Raw genomic sequence first — 17,342 nt, 5'->3', positions numbered from 1 at the left:
TATGTGTGCTTATGCAAAATGGGTGGGTTTCTAGAAGTCATGACCAGAGAGAGCAGCCAGAGCCTAAGGAACAGGAGCAGGCCCCCTGCTGTGTCAGAGCGCTTACTTCTGCTGCATTTTCTGCCTTCTTGTTTGCTGAATTGTGCCCAAAGATTTGGCTTTATCTCGCGGCTCCAGTTCTATTCTGACTTGTTCAGCATCAACAGAAATCTGAAATATTGAAAGAATGTCTAGTGATATAATTCACTGGGACAAGATTGCAGCAATAGTTGTAATGTAATTAAGTTATCAACTTCAAAATAAGATCAAAACATTACTGCAATGAACAGGACTACACAGGTTGATCAAAGCATCTCAGTCCACTTTTATGTCATTTTGCCATGAGGCCTGCCCAACCCCCAAACACAGACACTACTAGTGACTTCTTATGCATTATTTAAGGTGAAAATTCAAATAGATTACTCTGGTATCTTGGAATCTACTCATCTCAGTATATGCTTATTTCATCATATGCTATGGACTCATTGTCACTAAGTACAAAAGATTGTTCTAATAATCACACTTGCCTTACAGCCAAGGCTGAGCTTATATTAAGCTGATATGGTATGCTTGAAAATATGTCTTCTTTGGTTTGTCTGGTTTTAGATTTTTGAAGATAGGGTCTCAGTATGGAACGTAGGCTGGCCTTGAACTTGTAATCCCCCTGCCTCACTCTTCCAAGTAGGATTAAAGGTACATTAACCTGTGGCTTGCAAATATTTCATGTGCACAATAGTCTACTGTGGAAGATGAAGTAATGAGAGTAAAAAGCTCCCTTTTACAATTTTTTAAATGTCCTATCATGGTCCCATTGGCTGTGTTTCAATTGAAGAAGGTCTACTATCATTATATTATATTTAAAGTCTGCTAAAATGCTACCTCTATGATCCTAATTATCCCCATTTCTTTAAAATAAAAATGAGAAGGAGGTGCACCCATGAAAAGGGTTTCTTTAACTGAAGGGCCAGAATGGCACCCTAGCTCTGCAAGCCTCCTGCTCTCCTCCCACTATCTGATGTAACCTCAAAAAAAGCAGGAGGGAGGATGGTTCCCACCAAAGCTAACGCCACACTCGCCAGCATGACTCTAACTTGGAGGTTCACTTTAGCTGAGCCCTCTTGCCAGCACACACTTGTTTTCTACGGGGTCCTGGATCTCTGTTACAGGCATCTCACACTTTCACATTCATCCCTCTGTGAAAAACACCCTGGCTCTACATGCCAAAACAGATATTTCTCACTAACCGGAAAGAGTAACAGATTCTCACTCAAAGAGACTATTTAGATATGGGGTAGAAACAAGAAATCTTTTTTTCCCCAAATGTTCTGACCACCACAAGTAAATATTTAGACCCAATTCAAAGAAAAAAAACTGTCAAAAGTATTTGTGAGATATTCATTAAAATATGACTATGTACTGAGTAATAAGTGATGTCAAGGAATTCTGTCATTTTTTTTTTTCAAATATGGTGCAGTTGTTGTGAGAAAATGACCTTTTTTTTTTTTTTTTTTTTTTTGGTTTTTCGAGACAGGGTTTCTCTGTAGCTTTGGAGCCTGTCCTGGAACTAGCTCTTGTAGACCAGGCTGGCCCTGAACTCACAAAGATCCGCCTACCTCTGCTTCCTGGGTGCTGAGATTAAAGGCGTGCGCCACCACCACCCAGCAAGAAAATGACCGTTTTTAAAAGGTGAAAACTGACATGCATAGGGATGGAAATTAAATGTTCTAGACTTACTTTAAAATACTTCCGCAAAAAGAAAAAAAAAAGAAGAAGAAAAATCTGTTAAAGATTTGAGAAATAAATCTGGATATTATAATTTCACTATTTTTAAAATTAACTATTTTATGTGTATGGGTATTTGCTTGCATATACATCTGTGTACGACCTATACGCTTGGTATTTGTGCAAGCAGGAAGAGGATGTCAGATGCCCTAGAACCAGAGTTGTAAACCATTGTAAGCAGCAATGTCGGTTCTGGGAATCCAACCCAGGTCTTCTGGAAGAGCAAGTGCTCTTAATTATGGAAGCCATCTTTCCAGCTCTGAATTTCATTAACCTTTTTGTTGCATGCATTCTGTGACTGTGGAATGTATGTGTGTGTGTGTGCAAGTACAAATGGTGAGCCAACATATACATCAAAAGTCTTCCTTGAGGGGGCTGGAGAGATGGCTCAGAGGTTAAGAGCACTGACTGCTCTTTCAGAGGTCCTGAGTTCAATTCCCAGCAACCACATGGTGGCTCACAGCCACCTATAATGAGATCTGGTGCCCTCTTCTGGCATGCAAACAAACATGGAAGGAATGTTGTATACATAATAAATAAATAAATCTTTAAAAAAAAAAGCCTTACTTGACTGCTCTTCACCTTATTTGAGGTGTCGCTCCTCTCTCTCTCTCTCTCTCTCTCTCTCTCTCTCTCTCTCTCTCTCTCTCTCTCTCTCTCTCGGAATCAGGATTTCTCTGTGTTGCTTTGGAGCCAGTCCTGGAACTCACTCTTGTAGACCAGGCTGGCCTCGAACTCACAGAGATCCACCTGCTTCTGCCTCCTGAGTGCTGGGATTAAAGGTGTGCACCACCACTACCAGGCCTGTCTTTGTCTTTTAAGCGCAAGAACTACAGAAGGGCTACAATGCACAGCAGAATTTATGCAGGACACAAACTCCATTTCTCACACTCACATGGCAATCACTTTATTCACTGCCCCTGCCATTCTCTATTTCAGTCAATTCAGGAAATGGAATAATACACCCCAATGTAGCTAGGTTTCAATATACATAAAAAAGTAACAAGCAGTTTCAATTCCATCTTATACATTACGTATCTATTTAAGTAAAATAAGGTCACCTTGCTCAACATCAAGCCCCTTACAATTCCCTATTCCTTTCATGAAAAAGGCAGTCATACCTACTGAGTAAGAACCAAAATAAGATAACCATATGCCCTAACTTATTAAAAATATATACTTCATATAACAATAATAAAAAAGAAAGGTGAATAGCCTCGCCCCACTTTGTTTGTCCTGTTTCCTGACTTGGATGGTAACGTGTGGTCTCTCAGCTTCCTGCTGTATCTGCCTGCCTGCCACCATGCCAACCTCACCATTATGGACTCTCCCTTTAGAACCATTTGTGCTGCGCTCAGTCTTGCTCAAAGAAGCTTCCTATACAGAGGGCAGTAGTTTTTGCAAAAGACCCCTAGCCATTCAAAAGACTGAAAGTAAATGACTGTGAATGTCAGCCACAGATGGGACATCTGTACTGACCGTCTGTACCAAACAAGGCTCGAGGAACTTGGGGTAGTGGGCAGAAATCATCTAAGACTGGAAAGACGGAGAATGCTGTGAAATGCTGGACTCCCACGCGAACTCACAGCAGCTGTGCTTACCTGCACGCCTTTAATCTCAGCACTCTGAACTCTATGAGTTCGAGGCCAGCCTGGTCTACAGAGTGAGTTCCAGGACAAGTCAAGGCTACATAAAAGAAACCCTGTCTCAAAAACTGGAAAAAAATTTTTTAAAGCACGAATGGGAAAGGGGCTCCTGAGGTTCCATGCCTAGCTGAGGAGCCACGACAGCTGATGGCTTCTGAGAGAGGGGTGCCACTGGCAGGCTGCCTGTGCCCCACACCCATTTACATGGTGACAGAACTGATCAGAATCAGTGGACTGTTTCTTTTTTTAAAAAGGGCTTGAAGCTGGAAAAAAAGATATATTGGTAGGGGCAGAGGGGGAGGCAAAAGAAGTATGGTGTGGCTATAATTAAGATGCATTGTATAATCTGAAAAATTTAAAGAATTCAAAACCAAAAAATAAATGGCAAAGACGTAAAATGTGGGGTTTGTACCTCTTGAGCACATACTTTCCTATGAATATTGTTAATGGTGAAATCTGACTCCAAAGGAACACTGTAAAATGCAGGGTAGTTATATGTTTTGTTAATTGGAAAAGACTAAACGTTTACAAATCACAGTTTGCGACTTACCCCTTTGAAAACACTGCCAACCGTCTGAACACAATGGGAGTTTTTACAGTTCACCAGTAAGTCAAACAGCACACACAGAAGCTTCTGCTGCACCTTCCCGTCTAACAGAGCTGCAAAGAATGGCTTTGTAATCTAGAAGCAGGAAAAAGCAAACAAACCCATGAGTCATTAAACAGCCTCAACCAAAGATTTCTCCTCATGGTGTGTGTAATCCACGCATGTGCACCAGTGGAGGTCTGAGAAGAACTCTGGAAATCCGTTTGCTTTCACTTTCACTTCAGTTTCATTTGTAAACTCAAGTTGTCGGGTTTGCACGGCAAGCTCCTTTTACCTGCAGAGCCATCTCACCAGCTTTTAAAAGCAAGTATTTTTAATGTTCTGCACGTAACTTTTGTACAGTAGATAAACTATATCTCATGCTTTTAAAAGTGTGTTCAAACCATTAATAATTTACAACTCAGTACATGCATGATCGAGCTTGAGTTTCTGAAGGAAGCCACTGACCTTTTCAAGAGCAGTAATCTGAACGGTTGGCATTCCTGGGTGAAGCTCCTTTGTTGTGTGCACAGCCTTTATAAACAGGTCTAGACTCTTTGGGTCTCTATGTAAAAGTGGAGCTGAATACTCATTGTATTTTCCCAGAGTGAGATGCAAAACAATGGCCTCATCTTTCAGGACAGCTGTGGGCTCCTTCTCCACCTTCTGTAGGAGTCGCTCCACCATAGGCAGCAGCTGGGCCAGCACCGTCTAAAGACAGAGAAGGTTAGTAGTAGTAACCGAGGCTCTTGTTCTGCTCAGGTCTGCTCTCACAGCTCAGCTACAGTTCTCTACATTCTTTACAGGAGTGAACACATTCCAGAACAGAAACTACAAACTAAAATATGAGTACAGCAATAGTTAGCATTTGATAAAGTACTGCATTTCCCTCAATTTGGTATGATTGGTATTGATTCAAATGAGGTATGTAAAAGCTTTAATAGTTAAACCAGAAGCCAGCAAATCATGGCTCTTCTGACAAATCCAGTGATGTCCTGACTTTTAAACTTGTTCATTGACAATAGCCACAATCATCTGATTACATACCCTCTGTCTGCTCTCCTCACAGAGGCATATCTGAGCAACTGAAAGAAAGATGGTCCAGAGCCCGAGAGTTGTTTCTTGATATCTGCAGAGCACTGCCCAAAAGCCACTCCTCAGACAAAACCCTGGATACACAAGCCTCTCATATAACACGGCATAATTGCTTATATAATCTAGTCTCAGTTTCAGTTTTCTAAAAAACTTTTAGTCACCTCTAGGTTAATCATAATAAATACTGCTGTATTTTTTTTTTTTTTTTTTTTTTTTTTTTGGAAATGACAAGAAAAAAGCCTGCCTGTTTGCTATGGACATAACTTTTCTCCCAAACACTTCGATTCTGAACCTGGCTGAACTAGAAGATTTGAACCTCATAGACAGGAGTTGGATCATATTCACTATCTACTGCTTTATAGAAGAAATTTGTCAGCCTGTTAACACCAGGAACAACTCAGGGCTGATTACTGGGAAAAAAAAAAAAAATCAAATAATTTTTATTCTATTTTACCCACTTTAATTCTCTGAATTTGCAGTCAGTCAACAGCAATGGGAAGCATGGGCATTCAAGGTGTGGAAAGAAGGGAGTTAAAACCCTGTTGTTCAGAGCAGACATTTCCTTCACATCACAGCAAAAGCTGTGCTTTTCCCTCCAAAAATTACATGAACCCGTGTATTTTGTAAATGAGAGAAAGAAAAAAAATCCAGTTTTAGAGACTCTAAACACATTCCTTTGTAGAGGATTTCTCCTTAAAAAATGAACACAAGTTAAAACCTATTTTGAGATTAAGTTGCTGAGATTACATACTGAATTTAAAAATGAATGAGCACTCATGTGTGCTTTTTGAATCCTGAATCCTTCTTTCCTCCGTAATTCTTCCGTCCATGTGGTGAAGAACTTCTCACCTGAGAGCACACAGTTGCTTCCTCATCCTGGCAGCTACTTCTCAGGAAAGTCATGGAATACATAATCCACTGCACTCTGTGCAATCACTCATACCTCACTGTTCATGTCTTGAAATACTTTCATCAAGTCTTTTGCGATGTACGACGGGCAGTCATAAATGCCGTGAAGAAGGCTTCTCAGGGTCTCTGACAACTTCTGATGTGATTTCTGTTTCTCCTCTCTGTGTAGTTCATCAAATAACGTAGCCAAATCCTAAGTACCAGAAAGACAGAAAACTGTCTTCAAAAGGGGAAAGGAACTTTAAGGACTAAATGTCTTAACTATGGAAGTCTTTTCTAATGACAGGACACTGCTTACATCTTTTAACTTCTCTTCAAATAAAGTACCAACTGGAAAGGGTTTCAGTATCCAACAGCTGTGAACACTGTGAAGACTGAACATTAGTCTTTCATGCAAGAAAAGGACAGCACAATTGAAACACAATATGTGACCTTTTAAAAAATGGCAAAAAGACTGAAGTTGCTGACACAAATTTTTAAATTAGTGGATTAATCTACCCAAATCCCTACAAGATACAGGAAGGGAGTAAACTGCTCCTGTTCCATAGGCTCTCCATCTCAACCGTCTTTGACAGTAGTCTACCTGGACCACATAGGTAGCATCTGAAGTGATCTCCTCTGCCTTAGGAACCAGGTGCTCTATCACCAGTTGAAACTTCGAGGCTACTCCGCTGAGGGCTTGGAGACACTGAACAGCAGCTCTGCGCACTTCTTTTACAGGGCTTCCCAGACTGAGGAGCAGAGACAGCACCACTAGATGAAACAGGAAAGAAGCTAGTGTCAAAGGTTCATGGTGACAGGTTTCCTTCTGGAGCACAGCTCTCTGGCATAGCACACATCTGACCTGTAAGACACCTGGTTAACATCCCTGGCACTACCCCCATCCTGGCCATCACACACATACAAGGTTCCCTCTCAGACATCCCTCCTCTGAAGACTGTTCACTGCCCAATTATTTCAGAAAAATGGCCACGTTTTCTCAAAACATGCAATTTGTCAACTGTCCTCTCACCTTAAGGGGTATGTTCCAATAGGCACACGTGTATCTAAAGTGTGTTTTTACTCTCCTCTCACCTTAAAGTGTATGTTCCGATAGGCACATGTGTATCTAAAGTGTGTTTTTACTCTCCTCTCACCTTAAAGTGTATGTTCCGATAGGCACATGTGTATCTAAAGTGTGTTTTTACTCTTAAGCTGTCAAGTGCTAGTGAAGGTCAGGATTTCAGAACAACGCTGTAACAGCTTCCAAATCCACTCCTGCTTTAGGAGCAGCAGGAAGTTACCATTGACTTTACTATGGGTGCTTTGCAAATATTTAAATTACTGCTGATTGGTGCAGGTTGTTGCTTTCATACAGTCCAGGCTAGCCTGAAACTTCAGATCCCTCTTCCTCCACTTCATAAGTGCTGGGATTATAGGCATTAGCCATTCAAAGCTGGCTCCCTGATACTTGACTTCATTTTTAGTGCAGAAATCTTACAACCTCTATCTATTTTTTTTTCCTTCTAGGGTTATTGTTTGGTTGGCTGGGTTTTTATTGTTATTGTTTCCTTTTCTGAGATAAGGTTGAAATATAACTCATATATCCCAGATTTGTCTATAAAAGCTTTTCTACTTTTATCTTAGGCTCACAAAGGTACTGCCCACCCTGAAAGCTCATTCAAAAAGTATTAAGCTCTGTATTTAGAGATCATATGCATCTGTCTTCTTACAATACCAGTTAAATTTTATGTTACACCTTCATTTTAGGTGGAAAGTGACGCTCTTCAGTCCTGCTGTTTGTAGAGAGAGGTATACATTATGGAGGGCTGCCCATTGCCTCTGACACAAAGGAAGGAAAATATGTAATGCCAAACTGGAAACTTCAAATACTGATTTCTAAACAAAGTATATATGCCTTCTCTGTGTAGAGACCACAGTGTGTAGACCACACTGGCCTCGAAATCAGAGATCCAACTGCTCCATCTGCCTGTGCCCCCTCAGTGCTAGGATTAAAGGCATGTGCCACCACACCCATTTTTGTTTTTTAACTTATTACATTTTTAAATTATAATTTTTATGAATAAATAAAAATAAAGATATTTTCTGTATCTATGTGGTGTGGTCATAACTTTGCTGAGTGCAGAGGTCAGATTTCTCCTTCCACAGTGTGGCCAGGATTAAACTCAAGTCATTTTAAGGTTTGATGGCTGCCTTTGTGCTCAGCACCGTCTCCCCCACATAGGGTCAATTATATTAAAAAATTAGGTTACCTCTATGCAATCAAATACAAGAGTATAAGCTATACTTCCTCATCTACTGTACGTCTATAATGTACTAATTTAATGGTTAAATGGGACTTGTCATACCTGGAGATGCAGTAGATGCCAGCTTTTGCTTATACTGTGTATTCTGAGAAGAAAGCATCACAGAGCCTATGTAAAGAGCCTGAGTCTGCAGCTCTGACTTCACAGTGTAGTTAAGTGGATTTGAGAGGCTAGAACCATAGGTCCACAAAACACAAAAGAACTTGAACACCTGAAGAACATCTTGTAGGTGTACCTAATCAAAAAAAAGCAAACAAAGTGAAGTCTAGTTCTCACTCAGACAAACTACCCCCGGATCTTTTCATTAATGTACAATAGGACATGAGTGATTTAATGCCATGTACCTTGAATCACTTCTTCAATATCTGGAATTTTAACCACTTAGAAGGTGTCCTTGAAGAATGATATTCAAGAACTCTACTATAACCTTACAGTTGAAAACACGGAACAGAAAAGATAGGGACACTAACTAAAAACCTAGACAAGAACGGGACCTGAAAACTTCAAGAAAGCATTCTGAAGGAGTGAGCAATGCTGGCAATGCTCAATACCATGGAGAGAGGGAGTCAGACAAGGACAAGAGCACACTGCTTGCAGCATGGAGGTCATACTGCCCAGGATAAGTTTCACGAGTGACTGCGTCTCCTGAATATCGTCTTTTAACACTAGGACAGTTTTCTCATCTACAAATGACATTTACAATGTGAACAAACTGGGCCGTTTTGATTCTTAAAACACACTAGCCCAGCCACAGAACGCTGCAGGCTACTCTCGGCTCACTGTGCTGCCTGGCTGTCATTACTACACTGCTCTGGAGGGGATGTTTGTCAGTACACTCCTCACTGCTGCAAAATATACTCCCCTTAGTATTGGAACTGTAGTAATAAAATAACCTTCACCACCCGCAGCAGAATGCCTGTGAGGAGAAGCCCAGTACCTTCATGATAAGCCTCATCAGAACCCTGAAATGCATGGCGTCAGAAAACTCAAGCAGCAGTTCAAAGACACCAATGAGCAAGTGCAGGTAGCATCTGCTGTCATCGTCTAGCTGCTCAGGATTCCACCATGTAGCATCTGCAGGGACATGGTGACAAAGAGAAGCAATGGGAAAACCTACATGAGCATGCTCGGGGAGCTCTGCGTTCAAGTGAAGGTGAACTATGGAGTTAAGAACTCAGTGTTGCATCACATTTAAAGATTTATGATCGTGCCTTACCTGTAGGAAAAGATTTGGGAGCCTTCAAGGTAAAAATAAAACACTTCAGGGAAAATATCAGTAAAATGGCATCCTCCACAGTAACCTTCTGAGCACTGTGGAGCTGCTGGACATAGCGTGCCCACAGCTCTTCTGGCAATCCTTTGTTCAGCATCAGTTCCAGGTGCCACTCGGAGGGGATTTCCTGCAACATTAGCGGACACAGAAACTAGCACATCCTGAAAGGAGTTCAAACAGATGTGCACACACTAGTAGGGATGGACTGACAACTGCATATAGACTGCGCGCGTGTACGGATGGGTAAGTGGCTGCAGCTGAAAAGACGCTCCTAGTCCTCAGAAAGGGCACTGACGGAGCAATGTGAAACAACCTACCACCTACACGGAGTAAAACATAACTGCTCTATCCTGCTAACACCGCAAATACAGCTCCAGCTGCTGCACCTCACAAGAGACAGACACTAAGAAGGGCTCACCTGGGCCACTTTTTAAAGTATGGAGAAGCATGTTCACATAGTTTTAGCTAACAATGACTAAAATTAGAATTGATAAAAATTCTGGGAGTATACATAAATATGAAGAAAGTGTAACAAGTGTAACTCAGCAAATCCTGTAATGGGCAGCCCTTTGGAGTTTAGAAGATAAATAAAAGAAAAATACTGCTGCAAACGGCAGATATTAAAACAATCTTGTTACCTCAAAATGGGACACTAGGTACAAATGGAAACAGGACCTTTAGTAACACTGTCAGAGACAATGGCAGGCCATAGATGGCCAGACCTACCAGGACACTCAACTGTTTTCAATATAAAGAATATTCTTTCAATAAATACTATAACAGGTTTTCTTCAAGCCCTAACTCTGGAAGTGAGTTTGTCATCACCAGGGTAGTTATGAGTGAAATCTGGATAGTGGCCTGACAAAAAGAGTAAAGAGGAGTCAATCATGACATAAAACCTTCCAACCTGGAAATCTCGTGATCTGAATAAATCTGCTGCAAAAGCATGAGAGTACCTTGCCTGAAACCCACTGCTACCACTGCTTCCCACTCCCCAGCTAGATCCCCAGCACCCACGCTGTGCTGCACTCTGTACCCAGCTGTCTGCAGACACTGCACTCCTTACCACAGTAGCCATGATGCTTTTGAGCTTCTTTACTTTTTTCCGCAATAAACTGAACACCCGAATAGCAAACGGAAAGCAGGTTTCTCTGAAGGATGAGCAGCAAGAAATAAGCACAGACATGATCACGTGAAACGTCACTTTCTGCTTCAGGCTGTAGGACTCCTTTTCCCCAGCACTTATTAAATCTTCCACCTTGGGAAAGAAGCATTCTCCGTTACTGGTTAGTCATGATCTTTCCAGAACAAACTTTTCTAGCTATCTTAGGCCGATCTATGTATCATGTATCATGTGAGATGACAAACAGCCTTTTAAAAAGCAGTAAACACTGATTACTAGATAACTGTACAAACACTCAGAAATTAATGTACATAAACACACTTGACAAATCAAACGCATTTAAAATACATACTTAAAAATACAAGCAGCAACAAAAATCAATAAATCAGACACCTAACACCATTAAAAGGTTTATAAAAGTATTTTCTTTTAATTTCATTTGGATATGCTAACAATGAAAAGACTTTAATATGTCAAATATAAATTAGAAAAAATGAAGATTAAAAAGAACAAAGTATTTTCACTAGTCCAAAAAATTACAAACACACACACACACACACAAACACACACACACAGAGGGGACTTAAACAATTGGTAGAATATGTTAAGTTAGTGGTCGTACAAGCTTATAATCCTAGCACTTGGAAGGCTGAGGCAGGAAGATCAGGAACTCAAGGTCAGCCTGGGCTACAACAGCGAGTTCCAGGTCAGCTTGAGTTGTAACTCTCAGTCACAGTCCCCATGGGAATACCCAAAAACAACCTTTGTATTTGTTTAAGACTGGAACAACAACAAAAGACAGCATGCCTACTGAGCATGAGAGCAAAGTGCAGAGCAGAGGTGGACAGCACACCTACAAAGTGCAGAGCAGAGGTGGACAGCACACCTACCAGCCTCAGCATCGAAGAGCGGTCTCCTGAGCTTAAATTGCCAGCCAGCAACTGGACCATCCTCTGATTTCCTACGCCAATTATATCTATTGACTTTCTGCTTCTAATAATATTTTCAAGAGCTGTAAAAAAAAATTGAACACAGACAGCCCTTTATCAGTGGCATTCATATAAAGAATTAGGTAAAGTTACACATTTAGATAAAATTTTTACTAGTTCTCTTCAAAGGCTTGCTTTTTATGTTTCTTTTTAATACAAGTCTGAATTTGTCTATGAGCCACTTAGTCAAAATAAAGACTATTATGCTGACATATAACAAATACAACTACAAACAGCAGAGAGAACCAAATTTTAACTGTTTCATCTTCTTTATAGAACAGACAGCTGTTTTATGTAACTCTTGTTTCTTACCTTCTTTCCAGCCTCTTAGTAGAGGATGCAGAGAGCAAATTCCTGATTTTGACAAATGTACAGCAATCTTCACATCAGGAGACTCGATGTCATCACTAGTAATGACCATAAAAGGCAGCAACTGGACAACCACCTGATTTGACAACTGGTCGCTTGTACTCAGCACCTCTTCTTTAATTAGGATGTTTGCTGCGAGCTCTAGCACCCTGTACCTGGAAGACATGAAATACATTTGGTTCAGAGACATGTTAAGAGACTTCAAGCCAACAGAATTCATTATTACACTGTTCTGGCTCAATTGGTAATAGCTTGCCTAGTCTCCTAATGAAAAATACTGTTCAGAAACAACTAAGACACAACTTCAAGCCCATGCCAATAAAGGAGTTATCTAGGCAATAATCTTGTCCTGTCAGATATCTTAACAAAAACAAACACCTCCAACTGTAACAAAATATATTACATCAGATACCTCACTCAGCTCCACTAGACAGTGAAGATTCACATTCATCCTGCATTTAAAAAAATGCATATTCTAAGCTGGAGATGGCTCAGCAGTTAAGAACACTGGTTGCTCTTCCAGAGGACCTGGCTTATGCTCCCAGCACCCACATGGCAATTTAACAACCAGTGGTAACACCACTTCTGGGACTCTGATACCCTTTTCTGGCCCCCACATGCACTAAGCATTTATAAGGTACACAGAAATACATGGAGTATGGGGCTCCTGAGATGGGCTCAATAGTTAAGAGCACTGGCTGCTCTTCCAGAGGAACCAAGTTCAACTCCCAGCACCCACATGGCAGCTCATAACTCTCTGTAACTCCAGTTTCAGGGGATCTGAAACCCTCACACCAAAGCATATAAAATAAAGTGAAATAAATTATTTTAAAAAAAGGAAAAGGAAAAAATACATGGAGGCAAAATACCCCTACACATCATATCACATAAATTAAATGAAAAGCATATCCTTTCTGGGAAAGGGAGGGCCAGCTTTCATTAAGGATTGTGGCCCTTGCTAGACCAACCATTCTCCACTGGATGGCCCCATGCCCATGCATGTACGGGCAGAACAAACTGGATTCCGAGGGTTATAAAGGAAAGAGCAGAACCACAAAATTGGGAAGATGTGACATCAAGGGTGAATCTAGTAGTGGAGTAAATATGGTTAAAATACATTGTACCATGCATGAAATTATCTCTCTCACACACACACACATTCACACACACACACACACACTCTCACACACACATACACACACACATTCTCACACACTCACACACACACATACATACACACACACACATTCACACACAACTGACCTATAGAGCAGACAGAAACTACATGAAACATCCTCTCATGTTCTCCAGATCTATCACTTTTCCTTGCCAAAACAAAAACCTAAACTAAAAGCTCATCATATACTTAAGTGTTACAGGCTTTTGAGCTGGTTTACTTTTTATTGACTTTAATTACAAATAAGAGAATTGGAAAACTCTTCCCACCCTATGACTCAAAATTTAACATCTTTTTTTTTTTTTTTTTTTTTTTTTTTAAAAGACAGGATCTCACTATGTAGCTCTGGCTGTCTTGGAACTCACTCTACACCAGGATGGCTTCGAACTCAGATTCACCTACTTGTACGTCCTAAGTACTAGGATTAAAAGCATATGCCACCAGACCCAGCTCTAATATTATATCTTATATACTTTTGCATTTTATTTTTTAGAAGTTCAAGCATAGAAAACAGCATTCAAATACCAGGAAATCAAACAGATGTCTTACAGTTCAAGAGAGCAATCCAGCCGGGCGGTGGTGGCGCACGCCTTTAATCCCAGCACTCGGGAGGCAGAGGCAGGTGGATCTCTGTGAGTTCGAGGCCAGCCTGGTCTACAAGAGCTAGTTCCAGGACAGGCACCAAAGCTACAGAGAAACCCTGTCTCGAAAAACCAAAAAAAAAAAAAAAAAAAAAAAAGAGAGAGCAATCCATTAAGATCTGTTTTACCAGGGCTGGTGAGATGACTCACAGTTCAAAGCAATTGCTACACAGGCCTTGACACCTGAGTTCAGTTCCCAGCCCCATGGGAAAGTGAAAACACAGAACTGACTCCACACAATTGTCCTCTGACCTCCAAGGGTATGCAGTGGCACATACATGCACATTGTACAAACACAGGTACACATACAAATAACAAACTTTTTAAAGCTCTGTTCTATAGTCCTGAGCAAAAGTCAACCGCTAAGTTATTTAAAGTCCTCAGGAAAAGGGAGACAGCAGTGTGAACCTGAGAGGTCACTGACACACAGAGCATGAGCCCAGGAGAAACAAACATACCACCCCTTATTCTTGAGAAGTTCTGCTCTTTGGAAGAGATCCAGAAGATGTGAAATGGTCTCCTCTACACTCAAGTGTTGCTGGAAAATCTAGATAGAGAAAAAAAAACACGATTAAATATTTACTTGTCAAATATCTACAGTGTTCCTAAAATGAAATTTAAAAAATTAAAATTTTCAATTAATTGTAAAGAATCTCTCCGAAGAATCCCATATGAGAACTTTTCTTTTCACTTAGGACAATTTCTCAAAAGTGGTATTCATGACCCAATTTGCCCTGGTCTTGGGACACGGGCTGTCGACACAAAGCTCTCAAACCATAAGCACGTTTCCTTTCTGTAGTATTTCCTTATCCAGCAAACTGTGCAGTATAGCTACTCCTTTGAGACTCATCAGACTATGTTTACTGCACTAATTTCCAGACACATTCCTGCATAGAGCCAAGCACCACGTGAGAAAAACCAAGTACCTACAAACAAAATCCGCACATCCACAGAACATGTTTACTCACCTCAAAAGCACTCAGCGCTGACAAAACGACATCTACATTATCATCGCCTAACCGGGTTAGAATAGCTTCTTTAATGAAAGTCTCACCAATGCCCTCCTGAGCAAGAGAAATGCAAATTAACTATTGCAACAAAGCTCACAAATTTTCCCACTGGAACCTCAGAACACCAGTATGGGACCAAGCCCTACTCTGAGAGCACACGAATGAGAACCAGGTCATGTCCAACGTGCCTTCTGAGATGGGTAGCTGCTACAATCCTCTTCCAGTCTCACTGAACATAGCATATACAATCTAAATGCCATCTTTTAATTACGAGTTGGCCTTGCTAAAATAGAGAGCCCAGAGAGAGATGACAGGCCAGTGAGATGACTCTGTGGGTTAAGGCCCTTGACATGACAACTTGAGTTCAATCTCACATGGTGGTCCTCTGATCCACATATTTTTCTCTGACCTTTGTGCAAACACTTGCATATATAAGCACAGGCACTAAATAAATAAATAGATGGTATCTTAAAAATCAACTATAACCCTTAAAATACAATATAAAACAAAAACATAAACAAACAACCCCCAAAACAGGGCAGTTATTTTGAAAGAACAAAAAATAAATAAATAAAATAAAGTTTGACTTATCTGTAATTATACAATATAAATTCTTGACAGAAACTCCAATTTCTTCCTCTAGAATTAGACTTGGATGGGGATCTGACACAAACCTTTGATGTTTTCATGATATTCTTCAGGTGGTTAATGGCCAGAAGTCTCACAGGAGCCAGTGGATGATTCAAACTGAGCATCAAAGATGTGTCAGAGTCCTCTAAAAACTGCAAGTCCAACATAATAATTCAATTATTTCACTTAATCTGAGTAACACATAACTAAAAATGAAAACAGAAAACACCCTACACTTCCCAATATGCTGTGCAATAACCATCTAAACGTAGAAACAGAAAAGTAAATTAATCTAGAGGACATAGTTGAGTTACAATACATGAAAACATTCATATTGCACATGGTATGTTCCATATACTTGTGTGGATGGGTGTGGGTTAAGTTTAGTGAAATAGCATTACAACGTAAGACTAATTCCAAGTGATAGTACTAAATTGGTACCTCAGTGAAGACAGGACACAACCCAGAAAACAACAGAGAAGTTTGAACTGACATGAAATCAGACTACAAAGGTCATCTACCTATCTACCTGATTTGTTTTTTGTTTTTTCGAGACAGGGTTTCTCTGTGTAGCTTTGGAGCCTGTCTTTGAACTAGCTCTGTAGATAGACTAGGCTGGCCTCGAACTCACAGAGATCCGCCTGCCTCTGTCTCCAGAGTGCTAGGATTATCACCCCCGGGCTATCTACCAGATTTGAAAATGCACCACTGATGGTGCACGCCTTTAATCCCAGCATTCAGGAGGCAGAGGCAGGCAGATCTCTGTGAGTTCGAGACCAGCCTGGTCTACAAGAGCTAGTTCCAGGACAGGCTCCAAAACCACAGAGAAACCCTGTCTCGAAAAAACAACAAAAAAAAAAAAAATAAAAAAAAAAAAAAAATAAAGGAAATGCACCACTGGAACTAAGAGCCCAATATCAGGAGAAAAAGTGCATTTACCTTTTTTTGTTTGTTTGTTTTTTGTTTTTTCGAGACACGGTTTCTCTGTGGCTTTTGAGCCTGTCCTGGAACTAGCTCTGTAGACCAGGCTGGTCTCGAACTCACAGAGATCCACCTGCCTCTGCCTCCCAAGTGCTGGGATTAAAGGCATGCGCCACCATCACCGGGCTGCATTTATCTTTATAATATTCATTTTCAAGGGTAATTATAAGAACTTATCAAATTTCTTAGCAATTAGGCTTGAACTAAAAAATTTCTTAAGATTTATTCAGGGTCGTGATCATGTGACTACAGGCTCCTGCACTGGTAGGTGTACACCTGCAGTAACAAGGCATGCTGGGAGCCTGTGAGGCCACCATTGGTGACAACATATGAAATGCCCAATGTTTTCCTGAATAATACATTTTTCTTTAGTTATGATTCCTGCCCCAGAGCTGTTTCTAGTATTTACACAAACTATAAATTCTCAGATCTCTGATGTTTTTCAACAGAGGAAAGCAGGAAATGACTGTTGGTTGATGCTCTTCAAATAAATAACCACACCAATTCCTGTCTTGACTGCTGGGGAAGGACAACCTACCTGATACTTTCCTCCGCTCGTAGAAAGGGAAATAAACTGATGGAAAAGCTCCTGCTTTTTAAGGCCTGTGATTTCTTTCAGGTGTTCCTCTAACACAACATCTAATGTTCTGGGGTATCTAGGAAGGAATTACAGTACTCATTCAATATTTTTTAAAGGATTTATTAGGCATATAGTATTCTGCCTGCGTGTGTGCCTGCAGGTCAGAAGAAGGCACCAGATCTCATTACAGATGGTTGTCAGTCACC

General features: G+C 40.6%; 1 protein-coding gene across 2 annotated transcripts in view; it reads right to left on the bottom strand.

The window, feature by feature from the left end:
- Heatr1 (HEAT repeat containing 1) overlaps positions 1-17,342 on the bottom strand; it is a 45,904-nt gene that overhangs the window by 17,191 nt on the left and 11,371 nt on the right. For both annotated transcript variants that reach the window (XM_057786923.1, XM_057786922.1), the window contains 15 exons: positions 17,095-17,212; positions 15,620-15,727; positions 14,904-14,999; positions 14,394-14,482; positions 12,061-12,272; positions 11,650-11,771; positions 10,703-10,894; positions 9,580-9,763; positions 9,301-9,437; positions 8,406-8,598; positions 6,641-6,810; positions 6,092-6,250; positions 4,522-4,764; positions 4,018-4,149; positions 107-210 (listed from right to left, as the gene is read on the bottom strand). In XM_057786923.1, coding sequence (XP_057642906.1) covers positions 107-210; positions 4,018-4,149; positions 4,522-4,764; positions 6,092-6,250; positions 6,641-6,810; positions 8,406-8,598; positions 9,301-9,437; positions 9,580-9,763; positions 10,703-10,894; positions 11,650-11,771; positions 12,061-12,272; positions 14,394-14,482; positions 14,904-14,999; positions 15,620-15,727; positions 17,095-17,212 — 2,259 coding nt within the window. The remainder of the gene's footprint in view (positions 1-106; positions 211-4,017; positions 4,150-4,521; positions 4,765-6,091; positions 6,251-6,640; positions 6,811-8,405; positions 8,599-9,300; positions 9,438-9,579; positions 9,764-10,702; positions 10,895-11,649; positions 11,772-12,060; positions 12,273-14,393; positions 14,483-14,903; positions 15,000-15,619; positions 15,728-17,094; positions 17,213-17,342) is intronic.

This window comes from Chionomys nivalis, chromosome 13, assembly GCF_950005125.1.
Source record: "Chionomys nivalis chromosome 13, mChiNiv1.1, whole genome shotgun sequence".
Taxonomy (NCBI): Eukaryota; Metazoa; Chordata; class Mammalia; order Rodentia; family Cricetidae; genus Chionomys; species Chionomys nivalis.
This window is presented reverse-complemented; position numbering and strand designations above follow the sequence as displayed.